Below are 19674 nucleotides of genomic sequence, written 5' to 3'. Positions count from 1 at the left end.
AAACTGGTATGGCTATAGGTCAAGGGAATTTTTTAATTTTTTATACATTCTTCTCATGTTGTCACCAAGTAAAATACATATTACTTTTTAAAAATTTAACATATCATATAATTCTTGCTTTTCCTAATAATTGTCAAAAAAGGATCCATAGTATTTCTCTTTTTTTTATTTTTTTTATTTTTTATTTTTTTAAAGATTTTATTTATTTATTTATCTTTAGAGGGGAAGGAGAGAGGGAGAGAAACATCAATGTATGGTTGCCTTTTGTGCATCCCCTGCTGGTAGTTAGCCTGCAAGGAACCGGCCTGCAACCCAGGCATGTGCCCTGACTGGGAATCGAACCGCGATCCTCTGGTTCGCAGGCCCGCGCTCAATCCACTGAGCTATGCCAGCCAGGGCTGGATCCATAGTATTTCTAATCTTGAGGAGAGAGTTAATGTGTACAAATCAGTGTCTTTAAAGTGTTTTTAGAAGAGTTTTGCCTTCTTAACATGACTCAGATTCCAACGACAGGGCTCGAGCCTATGCCACAGCAGTAATGACAAAAGTTACAACAACAGTGAAATACAGAAATAACAATAAACATTCACAATGTAATTATTCTCCACTATAGGCAGTTCTGTCTGCTAAGAGTGTTCAGAAATATGTGGGGACATTTTTGGTTTTCACAATGACTGATGGGTGGAGGAAACCACTGGCATTTAGTGGTCAGGGCCAGAGATTGGAAACGCCCAGGGCAGTGCCACCAGAGGGAATCAGTAGTCCTCACTGCCAGTAGTCCTCACTTCTCACACTGTACACACAGCTAAAGTCAGGGATGATGGTAAGCAATCCCGAGTCACAGGTTCATCCATGTTTGATGTTGAACTGTGTTAAGTTCACTTATGTTCCTAAAGCTCTCTGCAAAATAGTAGTATTTTCTTCATTAGCATATGGTTAACCAAGCAAAACACTGCTTTGTGCTATATGATATAGGGGACCTTGAAGGTACTGTTATGTATTCTGCAAAAACGGTTTGAATATGTAGTAGCTTAGGAAAAGCAAGCACTTGAAATCTCCTACTTGGTTGGCCACCTGTGGTGGGCTGCAAGCTCCTGGAGGGCAGAGGCCACACCTTGCTCTTTTCATCGTCAGAGGCTTGCACAGTGTGATGCATCCTATGCCACTGAGAAAGTTTTTTTGTTTTATTTCTGAACAGTGGTGACACTCTTCCTAACTGTACTTTTCTTAAAGCTATGAGCCTTAGCATCCATCAATCTGGGTTCATGTTCTAGTTTTGCTGGGTAATTTCTGAGTGCCTCACGTTGGTTATTCAACCTCCCATGCCTCAGTGACCTTGTCTGTGAAACCTTCCTTCTGAGGGCTGAGATTCAATGAGTTCATGTATGTAAAGCCATTGGAACAGTGCTAGTACATAGTAATTGTTGTTATTAACATTAATTTTTATATAGTATTACTTAAGACTCCTGAAATATTGCTGTACTTCTGAGAATTAAGTATCAGTGGTTTTGAGGTGTTTATGGACATTTCTTCTTTCTTTTAAATGCTGTTACCTGTCATTCTTTAACAAGAATTAGGTACCCAAACTATATTAGCTTGGTGAGCAATTGACTGTGTTTTCTAATGTATCAATATCTATTCATAGTTATGACTTCATTTCATAACCTCATTAAAATAACGTACTCAGCTCTGGCTGGCGTAGCTCAATATTTGAGCACAGGCTGTGAACCCAGAGTGTTGCTGGTTCGATTCCCAGTCAGGGCATATGCCTGGGTTGTAGGCCAAGTCTCCACTTGGGGGCACACAAGAGGCAACCACACATTGATGTTTCTGTCCTTCGCTTCCTCTCTCTCTAAATATAAATAAAAATAAAATCTTTGAAAAAATAAAAATAAAATAATGTACTCAAAAGCCATCTTTTATATTTAAGAGTCAGAGAAAATGCTCATTTAAATGAGCTCACACGTTTTATTTTCTACATATGTAAATTGAAATGGTTAAGTATCCTCTAACGTAGTAACTAAATAATACTTACTTATTCTAAACCAGCTGTATGTGATGTTTTGGAACAATAGAGATTTCACATGAGAGCATTTTTCAGCAACTGAAGTTTATTCCTTTAATTCTCAAAATATTCTTGTTTTTCAGCCATTTTATGGAAATATTTCTGAATTATATACATCATTCTTACCTGACTTCTCAAAATTGGTTATGCAGCTGAGTGAGTGAATCAAAGGGTATAAGAGGCTACTACAACCAACATGGCATACTTCCTGAAGCCTACATTGTGCTACAAGAGTTAAGGCGAGATTGTGCAGAGGGAGGGGAACCACTGATTTAAATTAAAATCACATATATTTGGATCAGGATGCAAAATTCATAGAAATGTTTAAAGTAAAATATGAAACTTCAGAGAATTGTTAGTGTTACAGAGCCTAGTAACTAACCTGGAGATTACATCCTTCTCATAAAAGGTCCTTCAAGGAGAAGCAGCATAGCTCTGTGTAGCCGAGTGTTTCACATGTTAGCAGAGCTGTGCCCTTGGGGTTATTCCACTTGTGAGGCTGTTTGCAACTTCTTTAAAGTAGACACTTGGCAATTTGATTGACCCATTCTCGGTCAAACCTCAAGGGAAAGTCAGCTCTTAATCCAGTTGATATTTCTCCAAGTGTATTTCAGTTTTCCTGTTCATTGCTTCTAATTTGTAGTATCTAAAATTTTTTAGAACTTACTAGTGCAACTTGAGTGATCATTTATAATAGTAAGCCTCACTTCACACACACACACACACACACATCCATGTTCTTAATGAAAGTGGGAAGGTGCCTGTATTTCCTTCCTACAGAGAGAAGTGCAGCAGAATTCTCCTCTCCCCCAACTTACAGGATATTTTCTTGCTGGTGGTTCTTTTGCTTTGTTTTGTTCTGTGTCGTTTTTATATTTTAAGACTTTTAGAGCTTTTAGAGCAGGAAAAATTGATGGGAATATACAGAGATTTCTTTTTTTTAAGATTTTATTTATTTATCTTTAGAGAGGAAGGGAAGGAGAGAAATATCAATGTATGGTTGCCTCTCGTGAGTCCCCTGCTGGGAACTGGCCTGCAACCCAGGCATGTGCCCTGACTGGGAATCTAACCTCAATCTTGTGGTTCGCAGGCCCGCACTCAATCCACTGAGCTACACCAGCCAGGGCTTGGGAATATACAGAGATTTCTTATCCATCTCCTGCCCCGATGCGTACAGAGCCTACCCCATTATCAACATTCCCCACCAAAGTGGTACATTTATTGTAATTGATTAATCTATTTTGGCACCTCATTAACATCCAACATTCACAGTTTATGTTAGGGGTCACTTTTGTTGGTGTTCATTCTCTGAGTTTGGACAGGTGTTTAGTGATGAATGAATACACATAGTAGTATCATGTGGGATATTTTCACTGCCCTAAAAATCTGTGTTTTGTGTGTTCATTTCCCCCACCCCAGTCCCAGCAAACCTTGGTCTTATTAATGTCTCCCCAGTTTTCCAGAATGTCATATAGTTGGAATTGTACTGTATGTAGCTTTCTCGGATTGGCTTCTTCTACTGAGTAATATGCATTTAAGATTCCTCCATGTCTTTTCATGGCTTAATGTGGGTCATTTCATTTTAGTACTAAATAATATCCCATTGTGTGGTTGTAGCACATTTTATTTATCCACTTATCTACTGAAGGACATCTTGGTGCTACCAAGTTTTGGCAATTAGGAATAAAGCACTGATAAACATCTTTGTGCAGCATTTTTGTGTGGAACTAAGTTTTCGACCTCTTTGGGTGAATACAAAGGAGTATTACAGGGTAAGAATATGTTTAGTTTGTAAAAAACCACCAACTATCTACTGAAGTATCTACTATAATGCATTTCCACTGCAAGTGAGTAAGTGTTTCTTTTGCTCCACATCCTTGTCAGCACTTGGATTTTGGCCAAAAAGGTGAATTGTGGTATCACATTGTTTTAGTTTATATTTTCCTCTTGGCATATGATTGACAGCATCTTTTCATATTTCTATTTGCCATCTCTGTATCTTCAATGAGGTTTCTGTTAAGGTCTTTGTCCCATTTTCAATTAATTTTTAGTTTTCTTATCGTTGAGTTTTAAGAGGTTTTTGTATATTTTGGATAAAAGTCCTTTATCAGGTGTGTCTTTTTCAATTTTTTTTCCTAATCTGTGGTTTGTTTCTTCTATTCTCTTGATAGTGTCTTTTAGGAGTGTACATTGTTAAAACATTTTTTAAAGATTTATTTAAAGAGAGAGAAATATCAATGTGTTTGCCTCTTGAGCACCCCCTACTGGGGACCTGGCCCACAGCCCAGGCATGTGTCCTGGCGGGGAATCCAACTGGCAACCGTTTGATTTGCAAGCCACACTCAATCCACTGAGCCACACCAGCCAGGGCCCAAACAGTCTTGATTACTGTAGATTTATAGGAAGTCTTGAAGTCAGGTAGTATCAGTCCTTCAGTTTTGTTCTCCTTCACTGTATTTGGGGTCTAGAATATACTAGAATATATCTAGTATATTAGTAGTATATTCTAGGTGTAGATATATCTAGATATATCTATATCTATCTATCTAGATATATAGAATATCTAGAATATACTTTTGTCTCTAGAAACTTAATTTTTTTTCTTTTTTTAAAAGATTTTATTTACTTTTAGCCCTGGCTGGTGTAGCTCAGTGGATTGAGCTCAGGCCTGCGAACCAGAGGATCACGGTTCGATTCCCAGTCAGGGCACATGCCTGGGTTGTAGTCAAAAAAAGAAATTAGTGAATGCCAATTAAAAAAAAAAGATTTTATTTACTTTTAGAGAGGGGAAGGTGGGAGAAAGAGAGATTGACTCACACCTGGCCCCCACTGGGGACCTGGCCTGCAACCCTTTGGTTCGCAACCCATGCTCAATCCACTGAGCTATACCAGCCAGGGTTATCTTTAGAAACTTTAGAATCAGTTTGATGATATCCACAAAATAATTTCCTGGGATTTTGACTGGGATTGCAGTGAATCTATAGCTCAAGTTGGGAGAACTTTTTTTTTTTTCACTTCGAGGTTCTCCCTAAATTCCTATAAATTGAGGCTTCTGGAAATATGACTATGGATAAGAGGAATGACTGTATTCTCATACGACATTCCTCATGTGAGCTTGGAATGTAAATAAAAAATCTGTTTATTATCTCAAATGGAACAATAATACAGGTACTCCAACATACATGAACATAAATCATGTATACTTATCTTGTAAGATTCATTACATATGGATCTGTGTGTGTGTACATGTTCCTGTAATGGATACCTTCTAAGTTATATTCTGTACAGGCTATTTTTTAAAGGCTTTAGGTTTGTTATGTTCACAAATTAATATAGAAAAAGAAGAACAAAGACAATAGTTAGTAGAAAGGAAAATATACTTAGAATATTACTTTTTTAAATAAAATTCTTTAATTTTCATGCATTTAGAGGGCAATGTTGACCATCTAACAGCCCTTCTCATCATTCTTATAATGCATGTCTCTCTCCTGCTCAGATATCAGAATTCATTAAGTGAAAACCTTGTTAGAAATATTATAATATTGACTTTGGTTATCTCCAGGATTGTCAGAAATCTCATCTTATTACTAATTGGAGAGTTTCCTCTTGTCCTGTTTTTATTAATAGCCTGGCTGGGTTTGAGGTTTCTTACCAAATGTTTTTTCATTTGCATATAATGGATCTTATTAAAGCTTTTATAAAATCAGTCCTTAGAAGGTATGGATAAATGAAGAGTGACTAAACTAGAATGAATCCCTGATTATTATTGGTAATTGCTGAGTATGCCATGACAGGCTTTTGACTACTTTACTTTTTGGACCTTTTCTCTCAGACTTTTGTGTTGAAATTACAAATTTGGACCCCTTTATTCATTTTAGTAGTTATTAGTGTTCTATTCTAAATGCTAAGTAATTATGTAAATTTTTCAGAGAAATGAAGAATTGTATTTATGCATTTCAGGAAGCAAAGACCTGGGGATACTTGGTATGTAGACAGAAAGGGATCAAATGTAGTCTTTTAAATGTCTAGAACACCAGGATTCCAATTTGTTAAAGACATATTCATCAGCAACTAGTACTAAAGAACTTAAAAGAAATTATTAGAAAAGTGTGCAGGTGTGCTGATAATACAGGTGTCTGGCTTTTGCATTTTGATAGGATTTGAAATGAAAAAAAGACAATTTAAAGTTCTGAAAGCAAGTGTAATGCTAGAGAAAAGTGAATATTACCTAAAATCAGGGTAAAAGAATAGAATTATACAAATCAGCTATACTCTGACTTGAAAGCAAGGTTCCATTCTTTGCAACTCTTGCAGTTACCTTCACATATAAATGAATTTTAATATTGTGCAATAAATTATGTCCACATCCTATTTCCTGTATTTTATGAGTTAACTTTTGCAGACATAGCCTTTTACTTTGTTATCCTAACTTAATAAAGTAGGTAGAGAGAGATGAAAGAATAACAAAGAAAGGAATTCATTTAAGGCATTAGCAAAAAAGGACAGGATCCTTTTAAGAATCCCTTGATTAAAGACCATTTATTATACTAATTAAATTTGACTCATTCATTAGCAGATTAAAACCATAAGAGCAGAAGTAAAATCTCTACCGTAAAATAATTACAAAATAAACTGAGGAAGATGTATTTATGGCAATTATAATATAGAGAGGCTCACTATCCTAATATATAAAGAGCTCATTCATGTCAATGAGCGGTAAATAAAATAATATAGATAGTGGGACAAAGAACATAAAATGCTAGTAAACAAGAGAAGAAATACATGTGGCAAATAGAAATTGTAATATTTTCTAATTATTTGTTAAATTCAAATTTAAACACCGCTGTGGCCCATTAAAATATCAATCAAGTATCAAGCAAACAAATTTAAAACTAAATACATCTTATATGCTTCTGAGGATTATGCAGTGGTAACAGTCACTGGTAAATAAATTGGCTTTACCATCAGAATACCAAAAGGGTCTTATGAATATTTCTAATGTTTTGCCAGTTACGAGTTTATTTTCCCTATGCTTAAAATTTTCTAGGATTTTTTCTTTAAAAATTAATGTGTATAATCAAAAATTTCTTTATGTTACCACTTTGTAATTAAGAAAAATTGAAAACAGCATTGGTGTTCATAGCAAGGGTATAGTTATGTAAATATAATTCATCCTTTAAAATTATATTTATGAAGAATGTTTTTATTCTTTTGGTATAATGTTAAGCAATGTACAGTAGACTTAAAAACATGTATGTGATTAGGAACCATCATTGATGGCTATATGTACATGTTTTCAAAACATCTATATGTTTTTCTATAATTTCAAAATTTTATGCAGTGAAATTATGTTCTTAATAATGAGGAACAAAAAATGAAATGGAAACACAATTGAAAAGATAGGAGTGGAGTGCCCAAACCAGTAAAAAGTGTTTATTATTGTAAAAAGTTTGATAACATGCCCTAAACTCATTAATCTATTCATACTCTTAAACTACTCCTACTATTAGTTGTTATTTCTATATTTAAGACAGTATTCAAATTAGTAAGAAAAAGTAAAAATATTTAATTCAGTTCTAGACTTTTGTGGTGATGGCCAGTGTTAATAGCAAATAACAAGCATTTTTATTTGACTTTTGAATGTATTACAAGAATTTAGCATAGAAATACCTGTTTAGGTATTTGATTTTTTATCACTGTTGCTTTATTTATGCCTGATAGAAAAATTGTAGAGAACAAAATTTTAAAAAACAGGAGGGTGGGAACATTTTGTTTAAAGGTAAGTTTAATACAGTTCTGATAGTGAGAATGAGCAAGTTTTGACTAGAGATACAGTGGATTGTACATGCCACTCCTACTGATGGTCATATCAAGATATTCAGTATTCCTAACTGTATCATCCAAGTAGAAATGAAATGTTTTTAGAAGCTTTTATTTTATCATACTTTCTTTAATTTTATTAACCCATAAAGTTTCCAGAAAATGGATTAACCTTATCTGTAATCTATAGGAAACAATAGCTACAGGTGTTGATTTGTATAGGACTACGCAGCATTTTAAAGTTCTTGCCAAAAATAAGAAATATGTTTAAATGAAGTCAGATTTTACAATTAATTATGTGTTTTTTAAAGAAAAAACTAAATCTTTATAATCAGTTGGCCTGGGAACTTTATTTTGATAGCCACACTTGAAATTCACATTCCAATCAAGTAAATCTCTATTAATAAAAATGCTTACCTATTATTATTCAAGATTTAAATAAATACTTTCTTACTCTTCTATTCAAGATATTTTACATGCATGTCTTAAATATGCATTTTTTATACAGAAAAGAAGTGGCAGTGATTATGTGGGTTACTGGACAAATCAGTAAGGAGCGATTAAGTTAGCCCAGTTCACAGTCTTAGAATATAAGCCTGAGGATTGGTTCCAGTATTGTTTGTTAGGATTGGTTCCAGTATTGTTTCTTGTTGTTTTCACCCTACAACTGCCTGTATGATGTGCCAGAAGTAAATAAAAATAAATGACCTCACTGACTTTGGGATGAGCATTGGATCTATGGACGAAGGCAGAGTGAGGAGCTGAGGGGAGTTTCTGTTGAATCCACGTAGAAATAATATAAAACCAGTAGACTGAAGGTGACTGGACATATCCCTTCATCACATCTTGGCTTTAGAGACATTTGTTGTACCTGATGATACCCTATAACAGGGAAATTCTGACAGTCTAGAAGTTGAAGTCCTTTAAAAGACCAATTAAATATTAGAGAAAGACAGAGGTGTAGTTTAAAGAATAAATAACTTGGATCTACATTAAATCAGTCTATTTTGTTATTACTTCTTTTCAGAAGGGAAAAATGGCTAAATATGTCTCCTTCTCTGTAAGTTGAACTGATAAATTTTTTATTTATCTTTATTATATTTTTTCCATTATCGTGTAGTCAGTCCCCTTATACCCCTCTACCCCCAGCAATCCCCACACTGTTGTCCGTGTCCGTGAGTCCTTTTCCTTTGACTCAGTCCCTCTGCCCCCTCACCTCCCCGTCTCAGCTGCCATCCTGCTCTCCATCTGTGAATCCGTCCCCATTTTCCTTGTTCAGTTTGTTCCACATATTACTGAAATTATATGGTATTCATCTTTCTCTGACCGGCTTATTTCACTTAGCATAATGTTCTCCAGGTCCATCCATATGGGGTCACAAAGGGGAAATTCTCTTTTTTATGGCCAAGTATTATTCCATCGTGTAAATGTCCCATAGCTGTTTTATCCATTCATCTAGTGACAGGCACTTGGACTTCTTCCGTATCATGGCAATTGTAAATAATGTTGCAATGAGCATAGTAGTGCTTGTTTTCTTTCAAATTAGTGTTTTGCGTTTCTTCGGGTATATTCCCGGAAGTAGGATAGCTGGGTTGAAAGGCAGATTCATTTTTAATTTCTTGAGGTGTCTCCACATCCTCACCAGCACTCGTTTGTTGACTTATTAATGATAACCATTTTGACTGGTGTGAAATTATATCTCATTGTGGTTTTAATTTGCATTTCTCTGTTGATCAGTGATATTGAGCATCTTTTCATGTCATGTTGGTTATCTGTATATCCTTTTTGGAGAAGTGTCTATTTAGGTCTTTTGCCCATTCTTTAATTGGGTTGTTTGGTTTTTCAGTGTTGAGTTTCGTAAGTACTATATAAATATTGAATATGAACCTTTTGCCAGATGCATCGGCAAATATATTCTCCCATCCTGTGGGTTTTCTTTCTATTTTAATGATGATTTCCTTTGCTGTGCAAAAACATTTTAATTTGATGTAGTCCCATTTCTTTATTTTTTCTTTTGTTTCCCTTGCCTAGGGATATATATCCAATAAAATATTGCTACAAGCAGTGTCCAAGATTCTGTTGCCTATGTTTTCTGCTATGATTTTTATGGTCTGTGGTCTAATATTTAAGTCTTTTATCCATTTTTTGAATTTAGTCTTATGTGTGATGTAAGAAGACTGTCTAGTTTCATTTTTCTGCACTTATCTGTTCAGTTTCCTCAACACCATTTTTTGAATAACTGCCTTTAGCCCATTGTATGTGCTTGCTTCCTCTGTTGAATATTAATTGACTATAAAGGTATGGGTTTATTCCTAGGCTCTCTGTTCTGTTTCATTAATCCATGTGTCTGTTTTTATGCCAGTACCATGCTGATTTGATTACTATACCCTTATCGTATAGTTTGATATTAGGTAGTGTGATTCCTCCAACTTTATTCTTCTTTCTCAGGATCTCTGTTACTATGTGGGGCCATTTGTGGTTCCATATAAATTTTTGAAATATTTGTTCTAGCTCTGTGAAAAATGTCTTTGGATTCTTGATAGGAATTGCATTGAATTTATAGATTGCTTTGGGTAGTACGGACATTTTAATGATTTTAGTACTTCCTATCTATGAACACGTTATGTGCTTCAACTTATTTGTATCGTCTTCATTCTTCAGTGTCTTACAGTTTTCCAAGTACAGGTCTTTTACATACTTGTTTAGTTTTATTCTCAGGTTTTTTATTCTTTTTGTAGAAATCGTGAATAGGATTGTTTTCCTAATTTCCTTTTCTGTTAGTTTGTTCTTGGCATACAAAAGAGCAACTGATATCTAGATACAGAAAATTAATGTAATTTTGTATCCTGCTACTTACTGAATTCATTTCTCAGTTCTAGTAGTTTCTTGGTGGAATCTCTATGTACAGGATCATGTCATCTGTAAATTACGACAGTCTTACTTCTTTCTTTACAATTTGGATGCCTTTTATATTTTCTCCTTGTCCGATTGCTGTGGAGCTTCCAGTGCTACGTTAAATAGGAGAGGTGACAGCAGACATCCCTGCCTTGTTCCCAGTCCTAAGGGGAACACTTGTAGCTTTTGCCCATTGAGTAAGATGCTGGCAGTGGGTTTGTCAGAAATGGCCTTTTTTGTGTTCAGGTATGTTCCCTCTATTCCCACTTTGCTGGCAGTTTTAATCATAAGTGGGTGCTGGATTTCATCAGTTTTTTCCCTACATCTATTGATCTGATCATGTGGTTTTTAACCTTCATTTTTTATGTGGTGAATCACATATATTGATTTACAACCTTGCATTCCCAGAATAAATCCCACTTGATCACGGTGTATTATCTCTTTGATGCATCACTGTATTCTGTTTGCTAATATTCTGTTGAGGGTTTCAGTGTCTGTGTTCACCGGGGTTATTGGTCTATGATTCTTTTTCTTTGTTGTGTCTTTATCTGGCTTTTGATTTGGGATAATGCTGGCCCCATAAAATGAGTTTGGGAGCCTTCTCTCCTCTTGGATTTTAAGAAGCAGTTTGAGAAGATGTGTTAGTTCTTCTCAGAATGTTTGGTAAAATTCACCTGTGAAGCTATCCAGTAACTGCTTCAATTTCAGTAGATCTAATCTGTCTATTCAGATTATCTGATTCTTCCTCATTTAGTTTTAGAAAAATGTATCTTTCTAGGAATTTATGCATTTTTTTCAGGTTGTTGCCATATAGTTATTTATAATATTTTCTTTAAAAAAGATTTTGTTTATTTTTAGAGAGAGAAGGGAGGGAGAAAGAGAGGGAGAGAAACACCAATGTGTGGTTGCCTCTCACATGGGCCCCACTGGGGACCTGGGCCACAGCCCAGGCATGTGCCCCTACTGGGAATCGAACCAGTGACCATTTGGTTCACAGGCCACATTCAGTCCACTGAGCCACAGCAGCCAGGGCAGTTATTCATGATATTTTCATACAATCCTTTGTATTTCTTTAGTGTCAGTTGTTACTCTTACTCTTTCAATTGATTTTATTTATTTGGGTCCTCTCTCTTTTCTTGATGAGTCTGGTTAAAGGTTTGTCAGTCTTTTCAATCTTTTTAAATAATCAGCTCTTGGATTCTTTGACATTTTGTATCCTTTTTTTTAGACTGTATTTCATTTACTTCTGCTGTGATCTTTATTATTTCCTTCCTTTTACTCACTTTGGGCTTTGTTTGTTGTTTTATTTCAAGTTCCTTTAAGTGTAAAGTTAGATTGTTCATTTGAGTTTTTTCTTTGTTTTTGAGGTAGGCCTATAATGCTATGAATTTCCCTCTTAGGGTTGCTTTCCCCTTGTCTCACAGATTTTGAATTGTTAGGTCCATTTTCATTTGTTTCAAGGTATGTATCTCTTGATTTTCTCCTTGATCTCATTAACTAATAAATTTTGATGTCTTTAAATTTTTAAGTCACATCTAGACATTTAATTATGAGCTAAAGGGTGAAACATTGTGTTGGGCTTCTCTCCTCCTTAGACTTTCAAGTAGGAGGGAAATAAAAATGGTAATTATTCAAATAAATTAAAGATGACCTTTATATGACCATCTACTAAAAAATGTTTACAAGGCCCTGGCTGGTGTAGCTCAGTGGATTGAGCGCAGGCCTGCGAACCACACGATCGCGGTTTGATTCCCAGTCAGGGCACATGCCTGGGTTGCAGGCCAGTTCCCAGCAGGGGACTCATGAGAGGCAACCATACATTGATATTTCTCTCCCTCTCTCCTTCCCTTCTCCTCTATAGATAAATAAATAAAATCTTAAAAAAAGAAAAAGTATAAAAAATGTTTACAAGTGTTCATAGTTAGCATTGAATATAACCAGCAATAAAATTTAATGCAAATATGCAGTGCTCTAATTGCAGAGTTGTCCATAGAAATAGCAAAATGTTTGATCAAACAGTACTATCATGTTATTATCTAAGGGGTGTTGTTAAATCATCTACACTTATATGGGAACTTTATTATAATTTAGGAGAACTTGGGAAAATAAATAAGTTATGGTGAATTTAATCTACATAATCAATAGATAAAATGTTTTTGTCTCTTTAATACAAATATAGCCTTCATAAAATTCTTCTACCTACGTCAACTTACAGGTACTATAATGCCTCAAAATGAATTAGTTCTTCAGAAGAACGTCTATAATCACCTTGAGAATACATCTTGAATTACACTAAGCAAGGTCTGCTTCCGGTTACATTCACAAAACTGTAAGACAGTGTGCTTGTTGGGAAATATCTAGGAATTCAAGGTTATTGCTGCATCACACACATCAGCTTGGACATCTGTCTTGATGACTTTCACTGTACCCTTTCAAAATCTGGTAATTCACCCATTTCAAATAAAGTCCACCCCATTATTTATATGTGCTAGGAATTTGGTAACTGCTTAAATACTATCGGTTAAAGTGGAAGTCAAGATCTGATGGCAAGGGGCTGTTGGCTCTATCAGAGGTCCCCTTCCTGTTACAGGTAATGAGGGAAGCAGGAGGATAGTTGTGGAATAAGAGGGCTTGGAGAATAGGTCGTGTTCAGTAATCCTTCAGTGTGTGCACCTAGAACTGAAAAAGTTCTCTGCAAGTACTTTTTCAGTACCTAAAATAGTGAAATGCTGTATTGTGTCTGTGTGTGTGTGTATTTTGCATGGGGTAGAAACAAACTACTGGGGATAGAAATTATGTGAATAGCTTTACTTCTTGAGTCTTTTAAAAAAGAATAATAAGCAGATTAACAAAGTGTTTTTATTAGTTAAATTTTGCTGGCTCTCAGAGAATGTAGTTTACCCTGAAGAGAATGGTGGAGAATCAGATGTCCTGTGACATCTCCTGATTTGAAGTGCTGGGGTACTGTGGTGCAAACCCATAGCTTTACATCAGGAATTCTTTTTCTTTTCGCTGTGATCATTTTTTCATAGATTTCATCCCACAAGGTTAAAATCATGACCATGTAAGGAAGGCCCCACAACTTTATGGGGGGAATTGCTATTTTATTAAGAGTCACTAACTGCATTGAAATCAGTTTGTGACTATAAAGTTTCTACTTTTTCTCTTTCAACTAACAACTGAAAATATTTTGTCTTATCACAGGTAAGAGATATAAAAAGCATTATGAAGTTACAAAAAAGATTCTTAAATTTGTCAGAAAGTTATGTCTGAATATATTGACCTGTTTTAAATTAGTTTAAAGTAGTTGATCAATTGAGAGAGACAAACACTTGAGAGTTTAGCAACATCATGGCAGCATTTCAGCATATTTGGGATATGGTCATATGGTCTAGAAGCTTCTGCTAGCTACTCAAATTTATTTCAGAAAGACTCATGGACAACAATGTGGTGATTGTGGGGGCGGAGTATAAGGGGAAGAAATGGTAATGGAAAAATACAATTTAAAGAAAAAAAGCCTTTACAAGAGGAGCATAATTCCCTACTCCTTAAGTGTGGGCTGTGCATAATGACTTTCTTGCAAAGAGTACAGTGGGGAAGGGGGAAAAAAGAAGGTAACTTTACAGTTTATAGTGAAGAAAAGAAACCTTGACAGTTAATAAATATATCAGCTGGGTAATCAAGGTCAGCATCAACAGTGATGGATCCTATTGATAGTGTGGACCCTTGACATGAAGTGGTTAAAATGTTACTCTACCTCTGTCATCTTCCTACCAAAAATCAGCAACCCCTGTCTAATCATGAGGAAAACATCAGATGAAATCCAGCGTTAGTTAATGAGAAAAAAAAGGTTCTACAGTGTAACTGAGTGTCGATGTGAACACCATCTCAGTTAGATAAGACAGAATGGCTAAATCTTTCTCACCGTTGCTAGAGTTGGAATTACATTCTCAGTTGTTGACATTGACTACTCTTACAGAGGTGAGTAATGTTAGGGGAGAAATGGCTTGAAAACAAACTTAAAACTCTTTAGAAATACTAATGTTAGGAAACAGATGAATATCCAAGCATGCTAGATTGTTGCAATGGGTGTAAAATTTATGCCTTGATCTCCTAAAAGCTAGTAGTGGCCTAGAAAAGCAAACTGCCTAATATTTCAGAATAGAATGTTAATGAAGTAGAGGGGCTACTTGATTAATTAGTATGTCTTTTATACCAAGTAGCAATCAGGTTAGTTCACAATTTAAAAAAATACAACACCTTATAAAGTAGAAAGCATTATACGAGGTCTGTCCAGAAGGTATTCAGCCATGGAATAAAATAGAAACATTTATTGAGGAAAATACAAGATATAAAAATCATTGTAAATCAATGATACCTCAGTCCTCTTCAAAGTAGGCACCTTGGGACTTCACACATTTCTTCTAGTCTCCATCAGCTGCCCTGTCATACTTTTCTGAATCACATCGATGGTTTGAAATTTCTTCCCTTTCAAAGGTGATTTTAGTTTTATGAAAAGGCAGAGTTGCAGGGTACCAAATCTGGGGGGCGGGAGCTGAGTCACCTGGGTGATTTGATGTTTTGCCAAAAACTCTGTACAAGATGTGATGAGGCTGCCAATTACCAGTTGCCCCTAGCCATGGCCTTCTAAATCATCCAAATAGAAATAGTCTCCACAGAGGAATGTTCAAATTTAATGCAAAATTTGATGCAGATTCATTGCTCTGTTCACTCAGTCATTTTGAAAATGATAGCCACACAGTGCACATGTGCCCTCAGCAGGGTCTACCGCCCCCACTGACTAGTACAGTGAAGTTGTCATTGTTCACACATGTGCATTCCAGTCTCCTTGGCTGCCAGGTTACCTCAGTGTCACACACACCATCTTGTTATATGAATGATGGCCGGACTTTTTTTGTACAGAGCATATAATACATAGAGGTACCTTATTTTTACCCAGTATAATGCACACTTTTGCCCAAATTTTTGAGGGAAAAATAAGGATGTATTTATACACAGGTATGGTGATTATATCCCATGGGTATAATAATGAGTGTAATGACCCCGTGTATAATGCACATGAAAATGTGGGTGTGCAGTGAACATGGGAGTGCATTATACGTGACAAAGTACAGTATTTGTTAGTGTTTTTTGGATGCTATCTACCAGGCAAAGTAGAAAACTTGTAGTAGCATAGAAATATAACAGTTTTTAGCAGAAGCACAGACATTTCTGGATTTAGTTCATTGTTTGAAAGTAAAACACATTTAGTAGGGAATTATTTTTCCATATGAAGTTTTGGAAAGAAAGTACTTGGGCTCAAACCAGTTTACTTTAAATAAACATTTTTCCACCTTATCTGATTTAATTGGTTTGTAGAAAAGTGGACTATACACTGGATGCATACATACTGTATATGGAGCAAAATGGTTTCTTACTTCTAGACCGTGCTGTAAATAAAAGAGGGGGGAAGGACAGGTAACCAAGAACAATGTGTGTTACTGTATTGCGTGTTTTTGGTTTCCTGATAAAAGTGTAGATGGGTTTCTAGAATAGTGTCTGCACTTGGTTATTTTTACACTGCACGTCTGCTGTTGTTTTCTCCTAGGCCCTTTCTGCAATATGTAGGAGAAAATTATCCATTTATTTTTTTACATAATACTACCTTTCAGGGACAATGTGAGCTCTTTCCATCTATTAGTCGGATTTAACTAAGTAAGTTTATTTCAGCAGATGCTCAATGTCAGACACCTTCTCAAAACCAAATGTCTTCCTTATGAAAGGCATTCACTTGACACATTTGTAAAAAAGCATCTGTATCTTTTTTTGTTGTAGTGCACTGACAGGCAGAATTCACCAGTCACCTCACCAGGGTCATCTCCCCTTGCACAGAGAAGAAAGCCACAAGCGGAACCTCTCCAGATCCCACATCTAAGCCTGCCTCCTGTGCCTCCTCGCCTGGATCTGATTCAGAAAGGCATGGTTCGGTCTCCGTGTGGCAGTCCCACTGGCTCCCCGAAGGTGACTTGACTTACTAGAAACAGATAGTGATTTCATATGGCAGTGTCGATTGCTCGGGTTCTTTTAAATGTCACTTGTCGTATTTCTTGTGCTCTTAATTGTTACGGGCAACTTCGATGGCTTTCTCATTCTGTTTATGGTGAGCCCACTATTATATTCCTTGCTTCTTATTATGACAGCTCCATAGTTTCAAAGGCAGCACATGTCTGTAACGGCCTCCTCATTTGCTAAAATAAATAGTAGAGTAAGTACAATTATTCTGTAAAATGGTTTTAAAAGGTCATTATATGTATTAAAATACACTTATGAGATGATATTTACAGTCATTTTCACAGTGTCATGACAAGAAGAATGTGAGGGGAGTATATTTGCATAAGGGCTGAAGGCGTAATAAATTATCACCCATGTTTCAAGGTGACTCAGAAGAGGGGATTATATGTACTTTTTATACCTAAAGTAATGAATTATAAAGAATTATAATATTTGCAGAGTAATTACATTACTGTTTAATATTAAAGACATAATTCTAACTCAGTAAATCTAAGCCCACAGTTTTAATTCTGTGCGGATTTTTTTCAAATTTGATAAGGGCATATATTGCTTTATTAAATATAAGATTTAAAATTAATTCCATTTGGCAATATGCTTTATAGTCTAAAATTACTTGGAAGCTCAATATTTTATTAGTATTTGTTTCTCCATTACAGTTAACTTGGTTTTAAGATCATATTAAGACTTCTTACGATGTTATTTAGGGAGAATTAGATAAACACAATGTATTTCTTTTCTCTCTAATATCAAAAGTACAAATCATTCTTCAGATGAAGCAAATATACAAAAGTAAAAGCTATGCAGGTTTCATAGATTCAACTGAAGAGCATATATATGCCTTCATATTTCCATAAAAGAATCATTGATTTGTTGTTCACTTTTTTTTCATTATAAGGGTCCCTAAAATTGAAGTGAGGTCTGTAAATAATGCTATTCTATTATTGTTACTTTTCAGTATTCTGGTGGTAACTGATACAGCATAGAGTCAGAGCAGATCTGGCCCTTACCATTTGTTTCATATTGCAGTGGTTTTGCCGCAAAAATGGCAAAACCAAAAGTATTTCAGGAATTACAAATAAAATTGCTCTTTAAAAAAGTGAAAGGACAACTTTGTTTCTTCTCTCTCTCCTAATTCATAGAAATGTGCAAATAATTAATGACTCAATATTATTTTAATGTAAACCATTCAAAATCATCATGTAATTTTGGTATTTTGCTATTATATAGTCTTTATAATTTTAATATTTCAGCTTATATATTTCTACAAAAATTTCTAATGAAATATATTTATATGAGTCTTCCCATTACCTTAAAATTTTCATTAACTGGTAATAATCAGAAACTTAAAGATGACATAGGAATCTAATAAAGCTCCATTATGACTTAGAAAACAAAAGCAATAATATACTAGTCTGGAAGTCATTTCAGTGCCTGGTACAGTGTTGATTTTTTTCTCTCTCGTGTCTCCTTAGTCTTCTCCTTGCATGGTGAGAAAACAAGATAAACCGCTCCCAGCACCCCCTCCTCCCTTAAGAGATCCTCCACCCCCTCCACCTGAGCGACCCCCCCCAATCCCACCTGACAATAGACTGAGTCGTCACTTGCACCCTGTGGAGAGTGTGCCTTCCAGAGACCAGCCAATGCCTCTTGAAGCCTGGTGTCCTCGTGATATATTTGGGACTAATCAGTCAGTAGGATGTCGACTCCTAGGGGATGGCTCTCCTAAGCCTGGAATCACAGCGAGTTCAAATGTAAATGGCAGGCACAGTCGGATGGGCTCAGACTCAGTGCTAATGAGGAAACACAGACGTGAGGATTTGCCTTTAGAAGGAGCCAAGGTAAGAAATATACAAAGCTGCTTAAACTCTTCTGATAGGAGGTAGTATAAAAGATTGGGCGGTGGTGTTTGTTGGTTTGGTTTGGTTTGGTTTGGTTTTGTGTGGTACTTCCCTGCAGGTCTTTAATTAACTCCAAGTTGTAAATAATCAGAAGCTCATTAAAACTTGAACTTAAAAAATAACAAGAAAAAGGTTCTAAGTAATTATTTTAATGTGAAGACACTGGACAATTTGTAAGAGATGTATTTCGCTTCCCTTATTTCCATCTGCCATTTTTTTTTCCTGTTAGTAACTAGTAGGTAGGGAAATTAGCACTGTTTTTTAAAACTCTCCTAGTACTATCATATTTGAAAAATAATGTTGTGTAACTATAGCATATCATAAATCAGCATTGGGATTGTTGTCTAGGACAATACATCTCTGCATCCAGGTGAAATGAAACTTTTCACAAATGTGAAAGCACCAAGTCCAGTTCACTGTTAGAAAGCAAGCGGTTTCTCCATAAAACCAGGAGAGACTCACGTGCATTGAGTTCTTGAGGCTATCACCACCATCATCTCTATGTCCAGGAAAGAATGTAAGTGTACAGAAAACCAGTGGGGCAACGGCAGGAATCATTGAGTGTAGAACTGTTAGCAGGCCCTTGGCAGAATTGCTCACATTCTCATTTTTGCTTCCATATTTTTGGCTCTGAGATCAGATCATTACTATCTTCTCTCAGCTGAAGGAGGCTTGCCTCTTTTGAAGTCTTTAATATTAAAGTGAAGATACCTTTTTGATCTTAAATTGTTAATTTAAGGGAAGTAACTTATTCTTTCAGAGCCAATGGATTCATCCTAAAATCAAGAAACAAAGAAGTGTGAATTGACATGTTCTCAACTCCCATGTGTGTGTTTGTGTGCACTGTGTGAAGGTAGAGTGATGATGAGAACTTTGTGTAATGATAGACGACCTCTGTGATATTCCAGGGTAGCAGGATAGGAG

At 35.7% G+C, this 19674-nt stretch overlaps 1 protein-coding gene across 6 annotated transcripts in view; it reads left to right on the top strand.

Annotated features, from left to right (window-relative positions):
• The window catches only part of CBLB (Cbl proto-oncogene B), a 219550-nt gene that overhangs the window by 141889 nt on the left and 57987 nt on the right, over positions 1-19674 (top strand). For all 6 annotated transcript variants that reach the window (XM_037063336.1, XM_037063340.1, XM_037063339.1 and 3 more), the window contains exons 11-12: positions 16616-16801; positions 18325-18690. In XM_037063336.1, the coding sequence (XP_036919231.1) occupies positions 16616-16801; positions 18325-18690 (552 nt within the window). The remainder of the gene's footprint in view (positions 1-16615; positions 16802-18324; positions 18691-19674) is intronic.

This window comes from Sturnira hondurensis, unplaced genomic scaffold (assembly GCF_014824575.4).
Source record: "Sturnira hondurensis isolate 20B ecotype Veracruz unplaced genomic scaffold, ASM1482457v3 Scaffold0014432, whole genome shotgun sequence".
In the NCBI taxonomy this organism is placed as follows: domain Eukaryota; kingdom Metazoa; phylum Chordata; class Mammalia; order Chiroptera; family Phyllostomidae; genus Sturnira; species Sturnira hondurensis.
This window is presented reverse-complemented; position numbering and strand designations above follow the sequence as displayed.